Source organism: Vulpes lagopus, chromosome X (assembly GCF_018345385.1).
Source record: "Vulpes lagopus strain Blue_001 chromosome X, ASM1834538v1, whole genome shotgun sequence".
In the NCBI taxonomy this organism is placed as follows: Eukaryota; Metazoa; Chordata; class Mammalia; order Carnivora; family Canidae; genus Vulpes; species Vulpes lagopus.
In genome coordinates, this window is record NC_054848.1 from 58362451 (window position 1) to 58379688 (window position 17238).

General features: G+C 39.6%; 1 protein-coding gene across 4 annotated transcripts in view; it reads left to right on the forward strand.

Annotated features, from left to right (window-relative positions):
* The first annotated feature begins 5304 nt into the window (after nucleotides 1-5304).
* Nucleotides 5305-17238, forward strand: part of UPRT (uracil phosphoribosyltransferase homolog) — a 39863-nt gene continuing 27929 nt past the window's right edge. Inside the window, exons 1-2 of one of the 4 annotated variants that reach the window (XM_041742196.1) lie at nucleotides 5305-5872; nucleotides 13223-13282. In XM_041742196.1, the coding sequence (XP_041598130.1) occupies nucleotides 5499-5872; nucleotides 13223-13282 (434 nt within the window). In that variant the 5' untranslated portion in view covers nucleotides 5305-5498. The remainder of the gene's footprint in view (nucleotides 5873-13222; nucleotides 13283-17238) is intronic. The other 3 variants (XM_041742194.1, XM_041742197.1, XM_041742195.1) reach the window with 3 other exon arrangements.

Here is a 17238-nt window from a genome sequence, read left to right on the forward strand (position 1 = left end):
TTGACTCAGGTCATGATCCCAGGGTCCTGGGATCCAGCCCCATGTCAGGCTCCCTGCTAAGCAGGGAGCCTGCTTTTCCTTCTCCCTCTGCCCCTCCCTTCGACTTGTACTCTCTCTCTCAAATAAATAATTTTTTAACAAAAGATACCTCAATTATTAATATGTTATTTTAACAGGTTCTATTTTATACCTGTTATACAAGGTATTTTCTTTCTTAGAACAAGTAATAGTATTTTATAAAAGATATGCCTGTTCTGCCCCATACATCCTACCAGAAATTGTTTAAGATTTACAGGAAGGTCTTTGTACTTACAAGTAAACTAACTTCAAAAGGCTGAAAATATGTATTTCAAAAGTGATTAAAAAATTCTGAAAGGTGGAGGAGTAAGTGGCAAAAAATTAAGGTATACATTTGAAAAGATATTGGAGTAGAGATTTTGAGACTATTAGAAGCCACAGAATTAAGGCATACATCTGAAAGTTGGTGTAGCTATTCATTTGGAAAGATACAAATCACAGTATTTGTTCAGAATATTGGCTATCCTTTTAAATAATTTTTTTTGTTCATAAGACATTTAAAATAATAATGCAATGGCTTAAGCATCACCAAAGTCAACTTGAATGAAAGAATTCTTGGAGCTTAGGGCCAAAGGGATTGTCAAGGAATTCATTTGAGAACTATTAACATAATTATATCAGGATTCCCCAGCTCAGTCATATAGTACAATTTTTGGTTCATAGGTTAAATCTCAAAATCTCTATTTGGATATCTTTTCAAATGTACTATGTAGATGTATGTGAAGGACTTCTATTGATACAAGCAATTGGTTTGTTGCTTCCCATAATTTTTAGGGATTAGATCAAATTTAGAGCTCACAACCTCAATTAAAGTTTACAGTCATCTCAATTGCTACAAGAGAATTTCCCAGCTTTTGCTTTATCTGGCTTCACGCCTCCACAAAAAATGTGCTTAAGAAAGCTAAATTCAGATTTGTCAATTCTGTTATTAGCATTTTGGCATAGGTTTCCATGCTGCTTAATATTGTCTTTTAGTTTTCAAAGATCCAAACTGTCTATGACCTCTATCACCATGGAGAATTTCCAGATCTTTTGTCTTTTTTCTTTGTATCTGTTTCAGCACCTAGCAACATGTATGGCAAACAGTAAGGGCTCAACTAGTATTTGTTAACTGAATGATTTCATGGTTCTGAGGGTATGTGTAAAGAAGGCTGCAATTGAAGTCAAAAGACTGGGGCTTTTGTCTTGGCTCTGCTTCTTTGTGGATGTTTGACCTTGGACAAGTCACTTTAGGAAAAGGAATCTCACAAATAGATCTATAATGGGGGTTTGGTAATCCTCAAGCTTTTTTTTTTGAAAATTAAATGAGAGAATGTATAGAAGTGTTTTGTAAATTACAAAGCACCAAATTTTAGGTGTTATTATGATTAATCATTAGTGAATTATACTTTAATAGTATCTTAAAAAACAGATATATAGATTTTCTAATGATTATGAGTTAATTACCATACATATAGGTAAGTGTATGTATGGATATTTGTGGGGAACCAGCTGCAGAGCCTATCTGAGAACTGAATCTCCTAGTCCTCAGCACATTGGGGACATGGGAGTCAGCACACTGCCTTTTTTAAAAAAAATTTTTATTGGAGTTTAATTTGCCAACATATAGCATAACACCCAGTGCTCATCCCGCGAAGTGCCCCCCTCAGTGCCCATCACCCAGTCACCTCAAACCCCCACCCACCTCCCCTTCCACTACTCCTTGTTCATTTCCCAGAGTTAGGTGTCTCTCATATTTTGTCACCCTCACTGATATTTTCACTCATTTTCTCTCCTTTCCCTTTATTCCCTTTCACTAATTTTTATATTCCCCAAATGAATGAGACCATATAATGTTTGTCCTTTTCTGATTGACTTATTTCACTCAGCATAATACGCTCCAGGTCCCTTTACGTCGAAGCAAATGGTGGGTATTTGTCGTTTCTAATGGCTGAGTAATATTCCATTGTATACATAGACCACATCTTCTTCATCCATTCGCCTTTCAATGGACACCAGGGCTACTTCCACAGTTTGGCTATTGTGGACATTGCTGCTATAAACATTCAGGTGCAGGTGTCACAGCGTTTCACTGCATCTGTATCTTTGGGGTAAATCCCCAGCAGTGAAATTGCTGGGTTGAAGGGCAGGTCTATTTTTAACTCTCTGAGGAACCTCCACAGTTTTCCAGAGTGGCTGCACCAGTTCACATTCCCACCAACAGTGCAAGAGGGCTCCCCTTTCTCCACATCCTCTCCAACATTTGTTGTTTCCTGTCTTGTTAATTTTCCCCATTCTCACTGGTGTGGGGTGGTATCTCATTGTAGTTTTGATTTGTATTTCCCTGATGGCCAGGGATGCGGAGCATTTTCTCATGTGCTTGTTGGCCATGTCTCTGTCTTCCCCTGTGAAATTTCTGTTCATTTATTTTGCCCATTTCATGATTGGATTGTTTGTTCCTTTGCTGTTGAGTTTAATAAGTTCTTCATAGATCTTGGATACTAGCCCTTTATCTGATACGTCATTTGCAAATATCTTCTCCATTCTGTAGGTTGTCTTTTAGTTTTGTGGACTGTTTCTTTGCTGTGCAAAAGCTTTTTTCTTGATGAAGTCCCAATAATTCATTTTTGCTTTTGTTTCTCTTGCCTTCATGGATGTATCTTGCAAGAAGTTACTGTGGCCAAGTTCAAAAAGGGTGTTGTCTGTGTTCTCCTCTAGGATTTTGGTGGAATCTTGTCTCACATTTAGATCTTTCATCCATTTTGAGTTGACCTTTGTGTATGGTGTAAGAGAATGGTCTAGTTTCATTCTTCTGCATGTGGATGTCCAATTTTCCCAACACCATTTATTGAAGAGACTGTCTTTCTTCCAATGGATACTCTTTCCTGCTTTGTCGAATATTAGTTGACTATAAAGTTGAGGGTCCACTTCTGGATTCTGTTCCATTGATCTATGTGTCTGTTTTTGTGCCAGTACCACAGTCTTGATGACCATAGCTTTGTAGTACAACCTGAAATCTGGCATTGTGATGGTTTTCTTTTTTAATATTCCCCTGGCTATTTGGGGTCCTTTCTGATTCCACACAAATCTTAAGATGATTCGTTCTAACTTTCTGAAGAAAGTCCATGGTATTTTGATAGGGATTGCATTAAATGGGCACACTGACTCTTGACCACATTGTTCTCTGGATACAGCTCCTCGACTCCCCCCTCCTTGAGTCAATAGAGTATTCTTTTACCTTTTGAAGTAAACATGTTTTTCTCTACTTCCCAAAGTTAATCATTCCTATAGCCAATCTGTTAGCTCTCTTAGTAAAAACTGGAGGAGACAGCCTTGGGGTCAGAGTCTGAGTCCGGTTTGAGTTGGAGTCTGAGTCTCAGTCCCCCTGTTCCCCACATTAAAATTCATCGAGACTCTGAGTCTTTCTTCATATTGTTGCCTCTGAGTATCCTGGATCTGTGTGAGATATTTCCTATAAGAGTGAAAACACAAGACACACTAGCAATTGTATAATCTTAATTCATAATCTGTGGCATTGAGAACAAAGCCACTTGCCTGATGAAAAACTAGACAAAAATGACTATAGTAGTTTTGTTCCTGGAACATCTCACAATACCATTTAAAATTCATTACTTCATTTAATTTACTGATAAACAATACTGTACTGCAGAGTTTTCCTTTAGAGCATCCATTGGCCAATTAGACAGATTTGTCTTTTAAACCCAGAGACCCTTTGAATTGTATTAAGTGTTAGGTGGAAAAATGCAAAAGCTTTTAAAAGTAACTGGGATTACAATTCCAGACCGCAATTCTTATCATCCAATCAGATTTAAACTCTCTATAATTATAGCTAATAGTGTACTGACCTCGAGGGTCAGGAACAAAGCAGAGATAATAGGAGTGAAGAAAAGGGATAAAAATACCATTAATACCAAAACCAAAACAACGAACAAAAAATTGAAAACAGAAAGCCAGATCAAGGCTTAAATCCCACTAAAGGCCTGCATATTCTTATCTGTTGCTCGTGTTACTCTGACTCTGTCATGTGTTGCTTATATGGTTCTGTGGAAAAGGGCATTTTAAGAGTTGGTTTTTTGAAAGGCAAAATAAAATTATAGAATGTTAAAATTTGAAGAACATTTAGGAGTCAAATAGGTAATGCATGTCACTTATAAATGAAGAAAGACAAGTCCAGAGAGTGAAAGGGACTTGTTAAATGCTGCTCAGTAATTTTTTAGAATTAGCAGGTTTCCGACTTTCACGTTATAGCTCTTTAGAAAGAAAGCCTGTAATTCCCTTTCTTACAGCATGACTTCGAGAAAAAAAAAAAACCCATAGGGACACCTGGGTGGCTCAGCAATCGGGCCTCTGCCTTCGGCTCAGGGCGTGATCCAAGGGTGCTGGGATTGAGTCCCACATTGGCCTCCCTGTGAGGAGCCTGCTTCTCCCTCTGCCTATGTCTGCCTCTGTGTCTCTCATGAACAAATAAATAAAATCTTTAAAAAATCAGAATTGCTAAGTTACTTGTTAAAAACAAAGATTCTTTGATCCCATCTCAGATCTAAAATCTTAATCAGAATCTTAAATGTAGGCGATGAGAGCTTACATTTTAGCAAACTCCACAATTGTTCTAATACACACTGGTTTTGAAAAGTACTGTTGCCTAGACATTCTTTCTCAAAAGAATAAAAAAAGTGTCTTCCTAAGTACTTAAAATAAACAAAGTGGTCAAGGATCTGAATTGCTGTCAGAGTCCCCATGGTAACTGTACAGTGTAGGTCCCAAAGAAAAAAGATAAGGAAAACTCTAGTGGTCAAGCACACTTGGGAAGCTGCAGTTTGTAGAAAGGTCTAGTAGAGGGCGGGCTCTTCAGCAGCTTGCTAGGCATTTCGAACTTCCCCTTTTGGTTACCCGGACAAGCTAACTGAAGATGGAGTTATTGAAGTATATAATCTCTCTGCCAAGACACAAAGTCTAAAACCAATGGGCCTTATATATGTAATCATTTTTATCAGTCTCCACCCCTAGATTTTCCTGGCTCTACCACTTACCCAAAGTTTTGCATACAGAACCCCTAAGGGCTCCCGGGAGACCCTGCAACCAACCATCCCTGGCTCCATCCCATCTGCCTGGCTAGCAACGTTCAGGAACCCACGCAGCCAGGGGACTCAAAGGGTTACCAGCAGTTCTCTGGAGAGTGACAGACAGAGAAGCCAATAGTGTCTAGGCAGGCCCTACGTCCGGTGTGGGCGGGGCAGGGACGTAGCGCGCCTAAGGAAATTTACGGAAGCCTAGGGGTGAGAGGGCCCACCTAGGTTAAGAGTTTGGAAACGTCCGGGGCGAACAGGAAGGCAAGTGAGAAGGAAGGCCACTTCTCCCCGCTCTCCTTTATCCTTAGGGGTCGGTACTTGCAGGGACAGCCCGGGGCCTGGTGTATAGCCATGGACTTACGGTATTTGGACTCCATGTCCTGTCACAACCAGAAAGTAAACTCTGTCTCTAACCCAATCATGGAGCCGCTGCGACCTGGCGACCTGATCTCAGACCCAGCCGGGGGAAACAGCGCCTCCAAGGCCAAGCCAACTCTCCTCCCAGGGCACGCTCATTCTAGCGTACCCGCTGAGCTGGATCCTCCTCAGGTGTGCAGCGTGGCCAGCCTCAACTCAGAGAGCAACGGTGGCAGTGGCAACTGTGACGCACCGACCGGCAAATTCCTCCTAGGGGACCACGAAGTCTTCCAGCAGATCGGGGCGCAGCTTAAATTGCTGCCTATGAATGATCAGATCCGGGAGCTGCAGACTATCATCCGTGACAAGTGAGCGGAGATCAGAAGGGGAAAGGGATGTGGAGGGTCTCTCAAGGCGGGGGAAGAGGGGACAGCGATTGGAAGTAAAAGAGCTAAGGGGTGTGGTTTTGGCGCGGGGAAACTAGTATGTGGAGATAGGGCGGGGCAGGGTGTCACGTGACTCAGCCCTTCAACCCAGTCTTTCCGAGTCCCTGAGTTAAACCACGCTGTGTATAAGGAAGAATACTTTTAAGCAACCCCCTGGCTCCGTCTTTGTCTCTTCTGAGCGAATTCTAATCCTCAGCCGTTCCTGGCTGTAAACGCGTCTACGTTGTCTAGTGCTGGTCTATATAAGCCAGAAATGGGTGCTACCCAAGGTTCTGTTCTAGCCCAAAGCACCTCAGGCTCACAAATTGAAATAAAGCAATTTCAAGGGAATTCTGTTGTGCTCAAATTCTCTGACCGTTTACTGTTTGCTATTGCAAATATGTCATTTTGTCTAACGTCTTTGTCTTGGAATTTGGGTTTTATTTGTCACGTGGAAATTTGTTCAACTCTGATCAGGACTGATTTTTGTAAAATTACAGAACTTCAGATGTTTTCTGTAGAGTTAATGGAGCAAAGGTAACCTAAAGAAATCTTTGGCGCCCCCTCCTAATTCCACAAACCAAGATAGCCAAAAACGTAATGTTAACATGCTATCTTGAGGAGATCTCAAGACTCATGTTGTAGATGGGGTTTTTCAAGGGAAATATGTACCATCATGAAATATAGCTGGTTTCTGTATTGGCAGCACCTTAAATGAGTAGCTACTGCATGTCAAAGCACTCGTTTTTCAGTGGATTCCTTAATCTTTTAAAATGGCTGGTGGGTCAAGATGCCATTCTTTAAATCAGACTGTAGTAACTTTTCTTCATACTATTGTTAATAGGCTCCCAATTGGTTTCCTTGCCTTCAGTTTTTCTGCCTTCCACATATTCCCACACATTACTGAACAATCTCAATATACAACTTTGCTTAGGTAACTCTCCTACTCAGCAGCCTTCCTTGGCTTCTTAGTGCCTGTCAAATAAAGTCCAGGATCCTGACCTTGACATTAAGGCCCCTCTTCATGGTTCCTGGGAACTATTATGAAACATCCCTGATTCTTTTTTCCTCTGAAATTCTTTTTTAAAAAATATTTTATTGATTTATTCATGAGAGACACAGAGAGAGAGGCAGGCTCCATGCAGGGAGCCCCATGTGGGACCCGATCCTGGGACTCCAGGATCACACCTGTGCGGAAGGCAGATGATCAACCGATGAGCCACCCAGGCGTCCCTCCTCTGAAATTCTCTTTACTCCTCCCTTTACTCCTTCTCTGCATTTTCATATCCTACCTACTTTTCAGGATCAAACCCAGCATTAAATGTCCACCTCTGTCGAGAGTTTTTCCTTTAATCATTCTTCCTTGCTGATCTTCCCTGGCTTTTTAAATGCACAACTCACCCGCTGTTTTGTATATTGTTATTGGTGTATCAGTCTTGTCTCACCTACTAGATTTTAATGAATCAATATTGAAAAGTACTGTGGTCATGTGATCTAATACATGGAAGTAGTGATCTTAAAAAGTAGGAGGCATAGGTTTGATAGTTGTGGTAGGGGAAGCTGAAATATAACTCATTTATAGAACAAAGAAAATAGGATGACGTTTCTTGTTTCTATAGATCAGGAGTTACTGACCTTGAGCCTTGGACACCACTGGGTTTCAGGGCCTTGGTGAACGAACGGTCAGAAATTATCTGGGAAATACTATTCATTATATGCATTTTTAATGGTTGTTTTTGAATAGCATCTTTATTGAGATATAATTCACATATCATAAAATACACCATTTAAGGTGCACAATTGACTGGTTTTTTTTTTTTTAATTGACTGGTTAAGTATGTTCATGGCTGTGCAGCCATTACCACAATCAATTTTAGAACATTTTCATTACCTCAGCAAGAAAGCCTGTACACAGGAACAGTCACTCCCCATTTCCCCTCAACCCATCAAACCAGTAATCTGGACAACTAATATACTTTCTATCTCTGTTAAGTTGCCTATTCTGGACATTTCACATAAATGGAGTCATATAACATATGGTCTTTTGTGTGACTAGTTTCTTTCATTTAGTGTAATGTTGTCAAGTTTCATCCACATTATATCAGTACCCCATTCCTTTTTTAGCTGAGTGATAGTCCACTGTATCGATATACCACATTGTGTTTGTCCATCTTCAGATGATGGATATTTGCATGGTTTCCACTCTTTGGCTATTAAGAATAATGCTACTATGAACATTTGCATATGTGCCTTTTTTATGGAGTGAGGATTCCTTAGCTTTCATTACATATCACAAAGGTGTCTTCGTGGGACACCTGGGTGGCTCAGTGGTTGAGCGTCTACCTTTGGCCCAGGGCGTGATCCTGGGATCCAGCATCGAGTTCCACATCAGGCTCCTTGCAGGGAGCCTGCTTCTGTCTCTGCCTCTCTCTCTCTCTCTCTCTGTCTCATGAATAAACAAATAAAATCTTAAAAAAATTAAAAAAAAAAAACAAAGGGGTCTTCGTGACAATGTAAAGGTAAGCCATTGCTGTAGGATATGGAGAGGGCGTGAAGTTCAGCACTCCTATAAGACGGTATCAATACTTGATTTTACTGCATTGTTCAGAAAATCCTGGGTTGTATAGTAAACTTGAGTGTAAGTGGAATCTTTTATTTTCTTTTGTGAGTTTGGAAAGAGACAGCAGGATCCAGAGTGATCTTAGGCAAAATCTTTAGCATCACTGTGCTTCAACTTTATCGTTTGTCAAATGAGGATGTGGTAATATCTCATGGAACTCTTGAGATGCTAAAACAAGATTCTGTCTTACATTTGTTATAAACTGTGAAGAGCTTTGCAAGCCTTCATGTTTCGATTTGTTCATCGTTCTAATTGCATTCATAAGGGCTAGTTTCTTAAACTTTCAGGAGACAGTGAACAGAATTTATACATAAAACTCACATTCTTTTTTTAAAAAGCAACATTGAGAGATCCTAGATAATTTTTAAAAAGATTTTATTTATTCATGAGAGACAGAGAGAGAGGCAGAGACATAGGCAGAGGGAAAAGCAGGCTCCTCACAGGGAGCCTGATGTGCGACTCAATCCTGGGACCCGGAATCATGGACCTGGGATCACACCCTGAGCCAAAGGCAGGCGCTCAACTGCTGAGCCACTCAGGCATCCTGATCCTAGATAATTTTTATCCTGCTGTGATAGTATAGAGGGACTCCTTAAAATTCTTGATAACTATTTGATGCTTAGTTATTTAGGCTGGAGACAGTGTTTTAGTTTTGTTTTGTTAAACAGATTTAACAAAACAGGCCTCTGTTCCTTTATCTTCAAAAATTGGAGTCTCCTCACACAAAGGAGACCTGTTTCATCTATTCCAGGGGGCTGGTATAGGAGGTCTTTGGTAAGAGGAGCTATATTTAGGTAGATTAAGTTATGGAAGTTGTCATCAGTTATCATATCCTGTCTTCCTCAGAGCTTAGGCTCTTCTCTGTTTTGATGTGACATCATATATGTGCACTGTGGAGCTGTCTGATAATAGAAACAATTGGAGTACTTGTTATTCCTTTATTGATCCTGGTCCTTAGTATATAGCTATTGAAGGAATTGCTTTCTGAATTGACTTTGCCAGTGTAGAAGTGTAGAACATGGAGCCGCGGGACTGCATGTTGTAAATATATAAAGCAGGCAAGATTGAGAACGTTGTCCTGATCTAAAATGCCTTTTTAAAAAAATGTGCAGTATTTGCAATATAATACGTTGGTTTTATTATTGAATTTCAAGTAAATGGTTTTCTCTCTCTTCAGAATGCAGTAATCTAAACATTGAAAGAGCAGATTATTTACTAAGTCACACATGGGTAACTGGTGAACCTGGAAAGAGAAATTACACCTTCATTTTCAGTTTTTGTAACAGGAAAAACATCCTTCTAAAAAAAAACAAAAACAAATCTTTCTCTTACTGTCTCCTTTATATAATAAACCTAGCAAAATCTGAGTATAGTTTACTTTTCTTTTGAACATAGTTCGTGACCTCATCTTTAAGGCAATGCAGTGTATTTAAAAGATCTCCCTTCCCCATTTTTTTTTCTGTTGTCTCCCAAAATGTTAAAGGAAAGCTGTTTCATAAGCTCTTGAGTGTTTCCTTATCCTTGTCCTTGGAAGGGCTTTGCCATGGCCTCAGCAGACAACTTGGATGAAAATTGAATATTCTCAGAGTATTTTAGTCCATGAAATAACACTAAAGAAGGAGCCAAATCAGCCTTGTGACTTTATTTATTTATTTATTTATTTATTTATTTATTTATTTATTTATTTTTTAGTCGCCTGGAGGGGATACAACCTCTGGAGTGATGAACATTCTCTTTAGCCCTAAAATGATTGCAGCCTAATGTGATTTGAGGCTTCTGACTAGGTAATTTTGATATTCCTTTTTTTAAAAAAAGATTGTATTTATTTATTCATGAGAGACACACAGAGAGAGGCAGAGACACAGGCAGAAGGAGAAGCAGACTCCCCGTGGGGAGCCTGATACAGGACTTGATCCCAGGAGCCTGGGATCATGACCAGAGCCAAAGGCAGATGCTCAACCACGGAGCCGCCCAGGTGCCCCTAATGTGCTGTTCTTAACCGAGGCTGTGCATCTGAATTGCCTGGGGAGTCTTTTCTTTTTTTCCCAAATAAAATTTTTGGTAACCTTTGGGTAGTCTTGTGTGGAACCTGAGCACCTGTAGCTTTACAAATACCACAGGTGATTATGCTGTGCTCAGGCTGGACCACTGTCCCTGGGAGAATGGCCATTCTCTCTTGCAAGGTAATTTGCCTGGCTTCGGATTTGGGATATAGGCTGAGCTAGGGATTCCAACAAAATCAGCCTAGACAGCCTAGCTTGGCATTACCCTGAGATTGGAGGAATCTAATATTTTCCCTACTTGTACAAAACCAAAATGATCACCACAGAAAAAGCCATGACCTGCAATTTGTTTAAAACATGGACATGATTTTGGTTTTACACATGAATTTTGGAACTGGCTTTTAGGCCAGGAAGGAAGAGTCACCTCTTTATGCATACCGTTGTCATCATATTTACTGGGCATATCCTAGAAATGTCTTACCAACTAGTATGTACTCCAGGGAAGCATAAAGAAGGTCTGGCCTGGCACAGTACCTGATGCATAAGGGAACTAATACTCAATCAGTATTAAAAAAATCACCTTCTAAGTGACTGCAGCCTGGGTTCTAAGGGAAAAATGATAGTTTCTTTTATTCTCCTACCTAATTTTGAATACTTATGTTAAACTCTGCTTTGAGGTGCAAGTAAATATTGACACTATTTTAATAGCTTTTTAAGAAGGTGCTATAGAGGTGTGGCCTTGCTGATGTATCTGGCAGGTAGTAAAATCAATATATATATGTATTTTCAGGTTTTCACATCAGATTAGTTTTGCTCCAAGTACTTCGTTGGGAGTTGTTTTTCTGAGGGTGAAAGGAGGCAGAAAATCATTTATAAAACATCTGCATACTATGAGAAACCTTGGAGTTATTCTTTATTCTAGTGATCACATAATAACGAAATGCCTCTGGAGTAGCGTTTATGTTTTCAGAGCTTTGACTAAGCATTAAACCTGCTGGAAAAGCTTTTATGTTCCACTTCCCTTCAATTTGTTACTTAAAAAATAAAAAAGAAACAAACACAATAGAGCTGAATTTGAGTCTATTTAGTTCTTTTTTCTTCACTTAGGTTACCAGGTAAAATACAGGACACTCAATTAAATTTGAATTCAGATAAACAATGAACTTTTTTTCCATATACCCTAAACATTGAATGGGTTATACTTCTAAAATATAAATTTAACTAGGTATCCTGTATTTTTTTAAGATTTTATTTATTTATTCATGAGAGACACACAGAGAGAGAGAGAGAGAGAGAGGGGCAGAGACACAGGTAGAGGGGAGAAGCAGGCTCCATGCAGGGAGTCTGATGTAGGACTTGATCCTGGGACTCCAGGATTACGCCCTGGGCCAAAGGCAGGCACCAAACCATTGAGCACCCAGAGATCCCCCATAGTTTTTTTTTATGCTAAATCTGGCAACCCTGTGCTAACCCTAACTTCTCCCACCCGAATGTTGAAAATAGCCTTAGTTTTTAATTTTTTTAATGTATTATTAAAATTTTTATTTAAATTCTAGTTAATTAACATATAGTGTAATACTGGTTTCAGGGGTAGAACTTAGTGATTTATCACTTGCATATAAAACCAGTGCTCATCATAACAAGTGCCCTCCTTAATACCCATCACCCATTTAGCCGATCCCCTACCCACATCCCTCCATTAAACCTCAGTTTGTTCTCTGTCTTTAAGAATCACTTATGGTTTCACTCTCTCTTTTTTGTTTTTTTTCCCCCTTGCCATATGTTCATCTGTTTTGCTTCTTAAATTCCACATATGAGTGAAATCATATGGTATTTGTCTTTCTCCAACTGACTTATTTTGCTTAGCATAATACTTTCTAGCTCCATCCACATCATTACAAATGGCAAGATTTCATTCTTCTTATGGCTGAGAAATATTCCGTTGTGTGTGTGTGTGAATATCTATATATATATCTATATATCTATATATATACACCACATCTTCTTTATCCATTCATCAGTCGATGGACATCTGGGCTCTTTCCATAGTTTGGCTATTGTTGATAGTGCTGCTATAAACATACAGGTGCACGTACCCCTTCAAATCTGTACTTTTGTATACTTTGGGTAAATACCTAGGAGTATGATTGTTGCTGAGTCATAGGGTAGCTCTATTTTTAACTTTTTGAGGAACCTCCATACTGTTTTCCAGAGTAGGTGCACCAGTTTACATTCCCAACAGTGTAAGAGAGTTCTCCTTTTTTGACATACTCACAAAATCTGTCATCCTGTGTTGTTAATTTCATCCATTCTGACAGGTGTGAGGTGGTATTTCATCAAGGTTTTGATTTGTATTTCCCTGATGATGAGTGATGTGGAACATCTTTTCATGTGTCTGTTGGCCATCTGGATGTCTTCTTTGGAAAAATGTCTATTCATGTCTTCTACCCATTTCTTAACTGGATTGTTTGTTTCTTGGGTGTTGAGTTTGATAAGTTCTTTATATATTTTGCATACTAACCCTTTATCTGGTATGTCATTTGCACTTATCTTCTCCCATCCCATAGGCTGCTTTTGTTTTGTTGATTGTTTCTTTTGCTGTGCATAAGCTTTTTATCTTGATGAAGTCCCAATAATTCATTTTTGCTTTTGTTTCCCTTGCCTTCATAGATGCATCTTGCAAGAAGTTGCTGAAGCCAAGGTCAAAGACGTTGCTGCCTGTGTTCTCCTGTAGGATTTTGATGGACTCTTGTTTCACATTTAGATTTTTCAAACATTTTGAGTTTATTTTTGTATATGGTGTAAGAGAATGGTCGGTACAGTTTCATTCTTCTGCATGTGGCTGTCCAATTTTCCCAACACTATTTACTGAAGAGACTGTCTTTTTTCAATTGGATATTCGTTCCTGCTTTGTTGAAGATGAGTTGGCCATAGTTGAAAGTCAATTTCTGGGTTTTCTATTCGGTTACAGTGATCTTTTTTTTTTTAAGTAGGCATATTTTTTTAATAAATTTATTTTTTATTGGTGTTCAATTTACCAATATACAGAATAACACCCAGTGCTCATCCTGTCAAGTGCCCCCCTCAGGGCCCGTCACCCATTCACTGCCACCCCCCACCCTCCTCCCCTTCCACCACCCCTAGTTCGTTTCCCAGAGTTAGGAGTCTTTATGTTCTGTCTCCCTTCCTGATATTTCCCACACATTACTTCTCCCTTCCCTTATATTCCCTTTCACTATTATTTATATTCCCCAAATGAATGAGAACATATAATGTTTGTCCTTCTCCGATTGACTCATTTCACTCAGTATAATACCCTCCAGTTCCATCCACGTTGAAGCAAATGGTGGGTATTTGTCGTTTCTAATGGCTGAGTAATATTCCATTGTATACATAAACCACATCTTCTTTATCCATTCATCTTTCGATGGACACCGAGGCTCCTTCCACAGTTTGGCTATTGTGGACATTGCTGCTAGAAACATTGGGGTGCAGGTATCCCGGCATTTCACTGCATCTGTATCTTTGGGGTAAATCCCCAACAGTGCAATTGCTGGGTCGTAGGGCAGGTCTATTTTTAACTCTGAGGAACCTCCACACAGTTTTCCAGAGTGGCTGTACCAGTTCACATTCCCACCAACAGTGTAAGAGGGTTCCCTTTTCTCTGCATCCTCTCCAACATTTGTTGTTTCCTGCCTTATTGATTTTCCCCATTCTCACAATGAGGTGGTATCTCATTGTGGTTTTGATTTGTATTTCCCTGATGGCAAGTGATGCCAAGCATTTTCTCATGTGCATGTTGGTCACATCTATGTCTTCCTCTGTGAGATTTCTGTTCATGTCTTTTGCCCATTTCATGATTGGATTGTTTGTTTCTTTGGTGTTGAGTTTGATAAGTTCTTTATAGATTTTGGAAACTAGCCCTTTATCTGATAGGTCATTTGCATATATCATCTCCCATTCTGTACGTTGTCTTAGTTTTGTTGACTGTATCCTTTGCTGTGCAAAAGCTTCTTATCTTGATGAAGTCCCAATAGTTCATGTTTGCTTTTGTTTCTTTTGCCTTCATGCATGTGTCTTGCAAGAAGTTGCTGTGGCCAAGTTCAAAAAGGGTGTTGCCTGTGTTCTCCTCTAGGATTTTGATGGAATCTTGTCTCACGTTTAGATCTCTCATCCATTTTGAGTTTATCTTTCTGTATGGTGCAAGAGAATGGTCTAGTTTCATTCTTCTGCATGTGGATGTCCAATTTTCCCAACACCATTTATTGAAGAGACTGTCTTTCTTCCAGTGGATAGTCTTTCCTCCTTTGTCGAATATTAGTTGACCATAAGGTTGAGGGTCCCCTTCTGGATTCTCTATTCTGTTCCATTGATGTATGTGTCTGTTTTTGTGCCAGTACCTCGCTGTCTTGATGACCACAGCTTTGTAGTACAACCTGAAATCTGGCATTGTGATGCCCCCAGCTATGGTTTTCTTTTTTAAAATTCCCCTGGCTATTCGGGGTCTTTTCTGATTCCACACAAATCTTAAAATAATTTGTTCTAACTCTCTGAAGAAAGTCCATGGTATTTTGATAGGGTTCGCATTAAACGTGTAAACTTCCCTGGGTAACATTGACATTTTCACAATATTAATTCTTCCACTCCATGAGCATGGAATATTTTTCCATCTCTTTGTGTCTTCCTCAATTTCTTTCAGAAGTGTTCTATAGTTTTTAGGGTATAGATCCTTTACCTCTTTGGTTAGGTTTATTCCTAGGTAACTTATGCTTTTGGGTGCAATTGCAAATGGGATTGACTCCTTAATTTCTCTTTCTTCAGTCTCATTGTTAGTGTACAGAAATGCCACTGACTTCTGAGCATTGATTTTGTATCCTGCCCCACTGCCGAATTGCTGTATGAGTTCTAGCAATCTTGGGATGGAGTCTTTGGGTTTTCTATGTAGAGTATCATGTCATCGGCGAAGAGGGAGAGTTTGACTTCTTCTTTTCATGGCTCTGACTTCTTTTGATTCTTTCTTTTATGGTGAATGCCTACACTTTGTCATTTTGTCTAGGTCACTGTTTTTTTTGTGTGTGATTGTAAGGAAAGCCTATTATATTCCTGCTGCTGTGAGTAATGGCTATATTAAGAAGAGGTAAAAAAAAAAAAAGAGTTAGATCCTATTTCCACTATAGCTGAAGTTTTGCAGCACTCTATGATCAGTTGACTTGGTGCCTGTGAGGAATTTGTGCTAGTCTTCTGGGGTATGGCTTGATGCATTGATTTTTAGGTGGATTTGCCCTGTTAGATATGCCCCTGCAAGGTGCAGGGTCTGGTGGGGGTCTTCACCCAGCAGTTGCAGGTATGTCTAATACTTCGTACTTTCAGCTCCATTGCTTGTGAAAACTTGCAGTAATCAGCCACTGTAGTTTTCCCAGTGAATGGTCTTGGACAAATCTCTCTCTGGTGCAGTTCTCTGCATGCTGCCTTCTCTCTCTATCTCTCTCTGTCTGTCTGTCTCTCTCTTTCCTGTCTCTGAGATTAAGGCTTCCTCCCCTCCACAGAACCCAAGATTCTTTTCTCCCCTCCCCCGTATATCACGTCTCCACACCTCCTACCTTCCACGTTGTGGCTTCTTTTTTCTCTAGTTTTCCAATTTGTTCTCTGACCACTCAAATTGATCAGATGTTTGGAATGTTTTGATATTTATCTGGGTATAATTTAGAGAGGAGGCAAGCCTAGGATTCCCCTACTGTTCCATCTTAATTCTCTCCTCAGGCCTTTTTAAAAAAATGACACCTAAATCAATGCTACTGGGATTTGATTGATTTATGTATATAATGGATTTTTAAAAAGATTTTATTTATTCATGAGAGACACACAGAGAGAGGCAGAGACATAGGCAGAGGAAGGAGAAGCAGGCTCCCTGTGGGGAGCCCAGTGTGGGACTCAATCCCAGGACCCCAGGTTCAGGACCTGAGCTGAAGGCAGACCTGAGGCGAAGGCAGACGCTCAACTACTGAGCCATCCAGGCGTCTCCTGGGACTTGATTTAAATTAAATTGTTTTAAGTTATGGGTCAGAAGTTTTGATTTAATAATTTTTGGAAAGGGTGTATTCTTCTTGTATGTGTTAACTTTTTTACAAGCCATGTTATAATGGCAGCTTTTCTCTCTTCCAAAGGCGCATTTTAATAATGTTTTATTTGCCTACCGGAGTCTATTTCATTGTTTGCATTGAGTGTCCATGCCAGTCTCGTTTGCAGGGAGAGAAATATCTTTAAAATACATTTAAAAGTGGTCACCATTAGAAAACATTGTCTTATTAGAGCAAAATAAATAATGGCTTTCCTCAGGGCCTTGGAATCAAAGAGCTTCAGGCTGGGAAGTACCTTGAAGTCCTTCACCTCTTGTAAACCTCACTGTTTTCATCACTAAAGTGGTAGTAATGGAATCTACCTCTTAAGGTTCTATGAGGAGTAGATCAGGTAATGCACAAGTGCATAATACTTGGCACCAAGGAAACTTTTACTAAATAGTGACCTGTGAGAAAGAAGGGAGTAATATGTGAGGTACCTGCTGTAACTTTCAGACCTTTTTAGAAAAGCTTTATAAATAAATTTTTGTATACTTAATGTATGTGTGTTGTTGTTAAAATGGTCTTTGTAAATAAAAGGGGGAGAGCTGTCAAGTTCATTTTGAATGG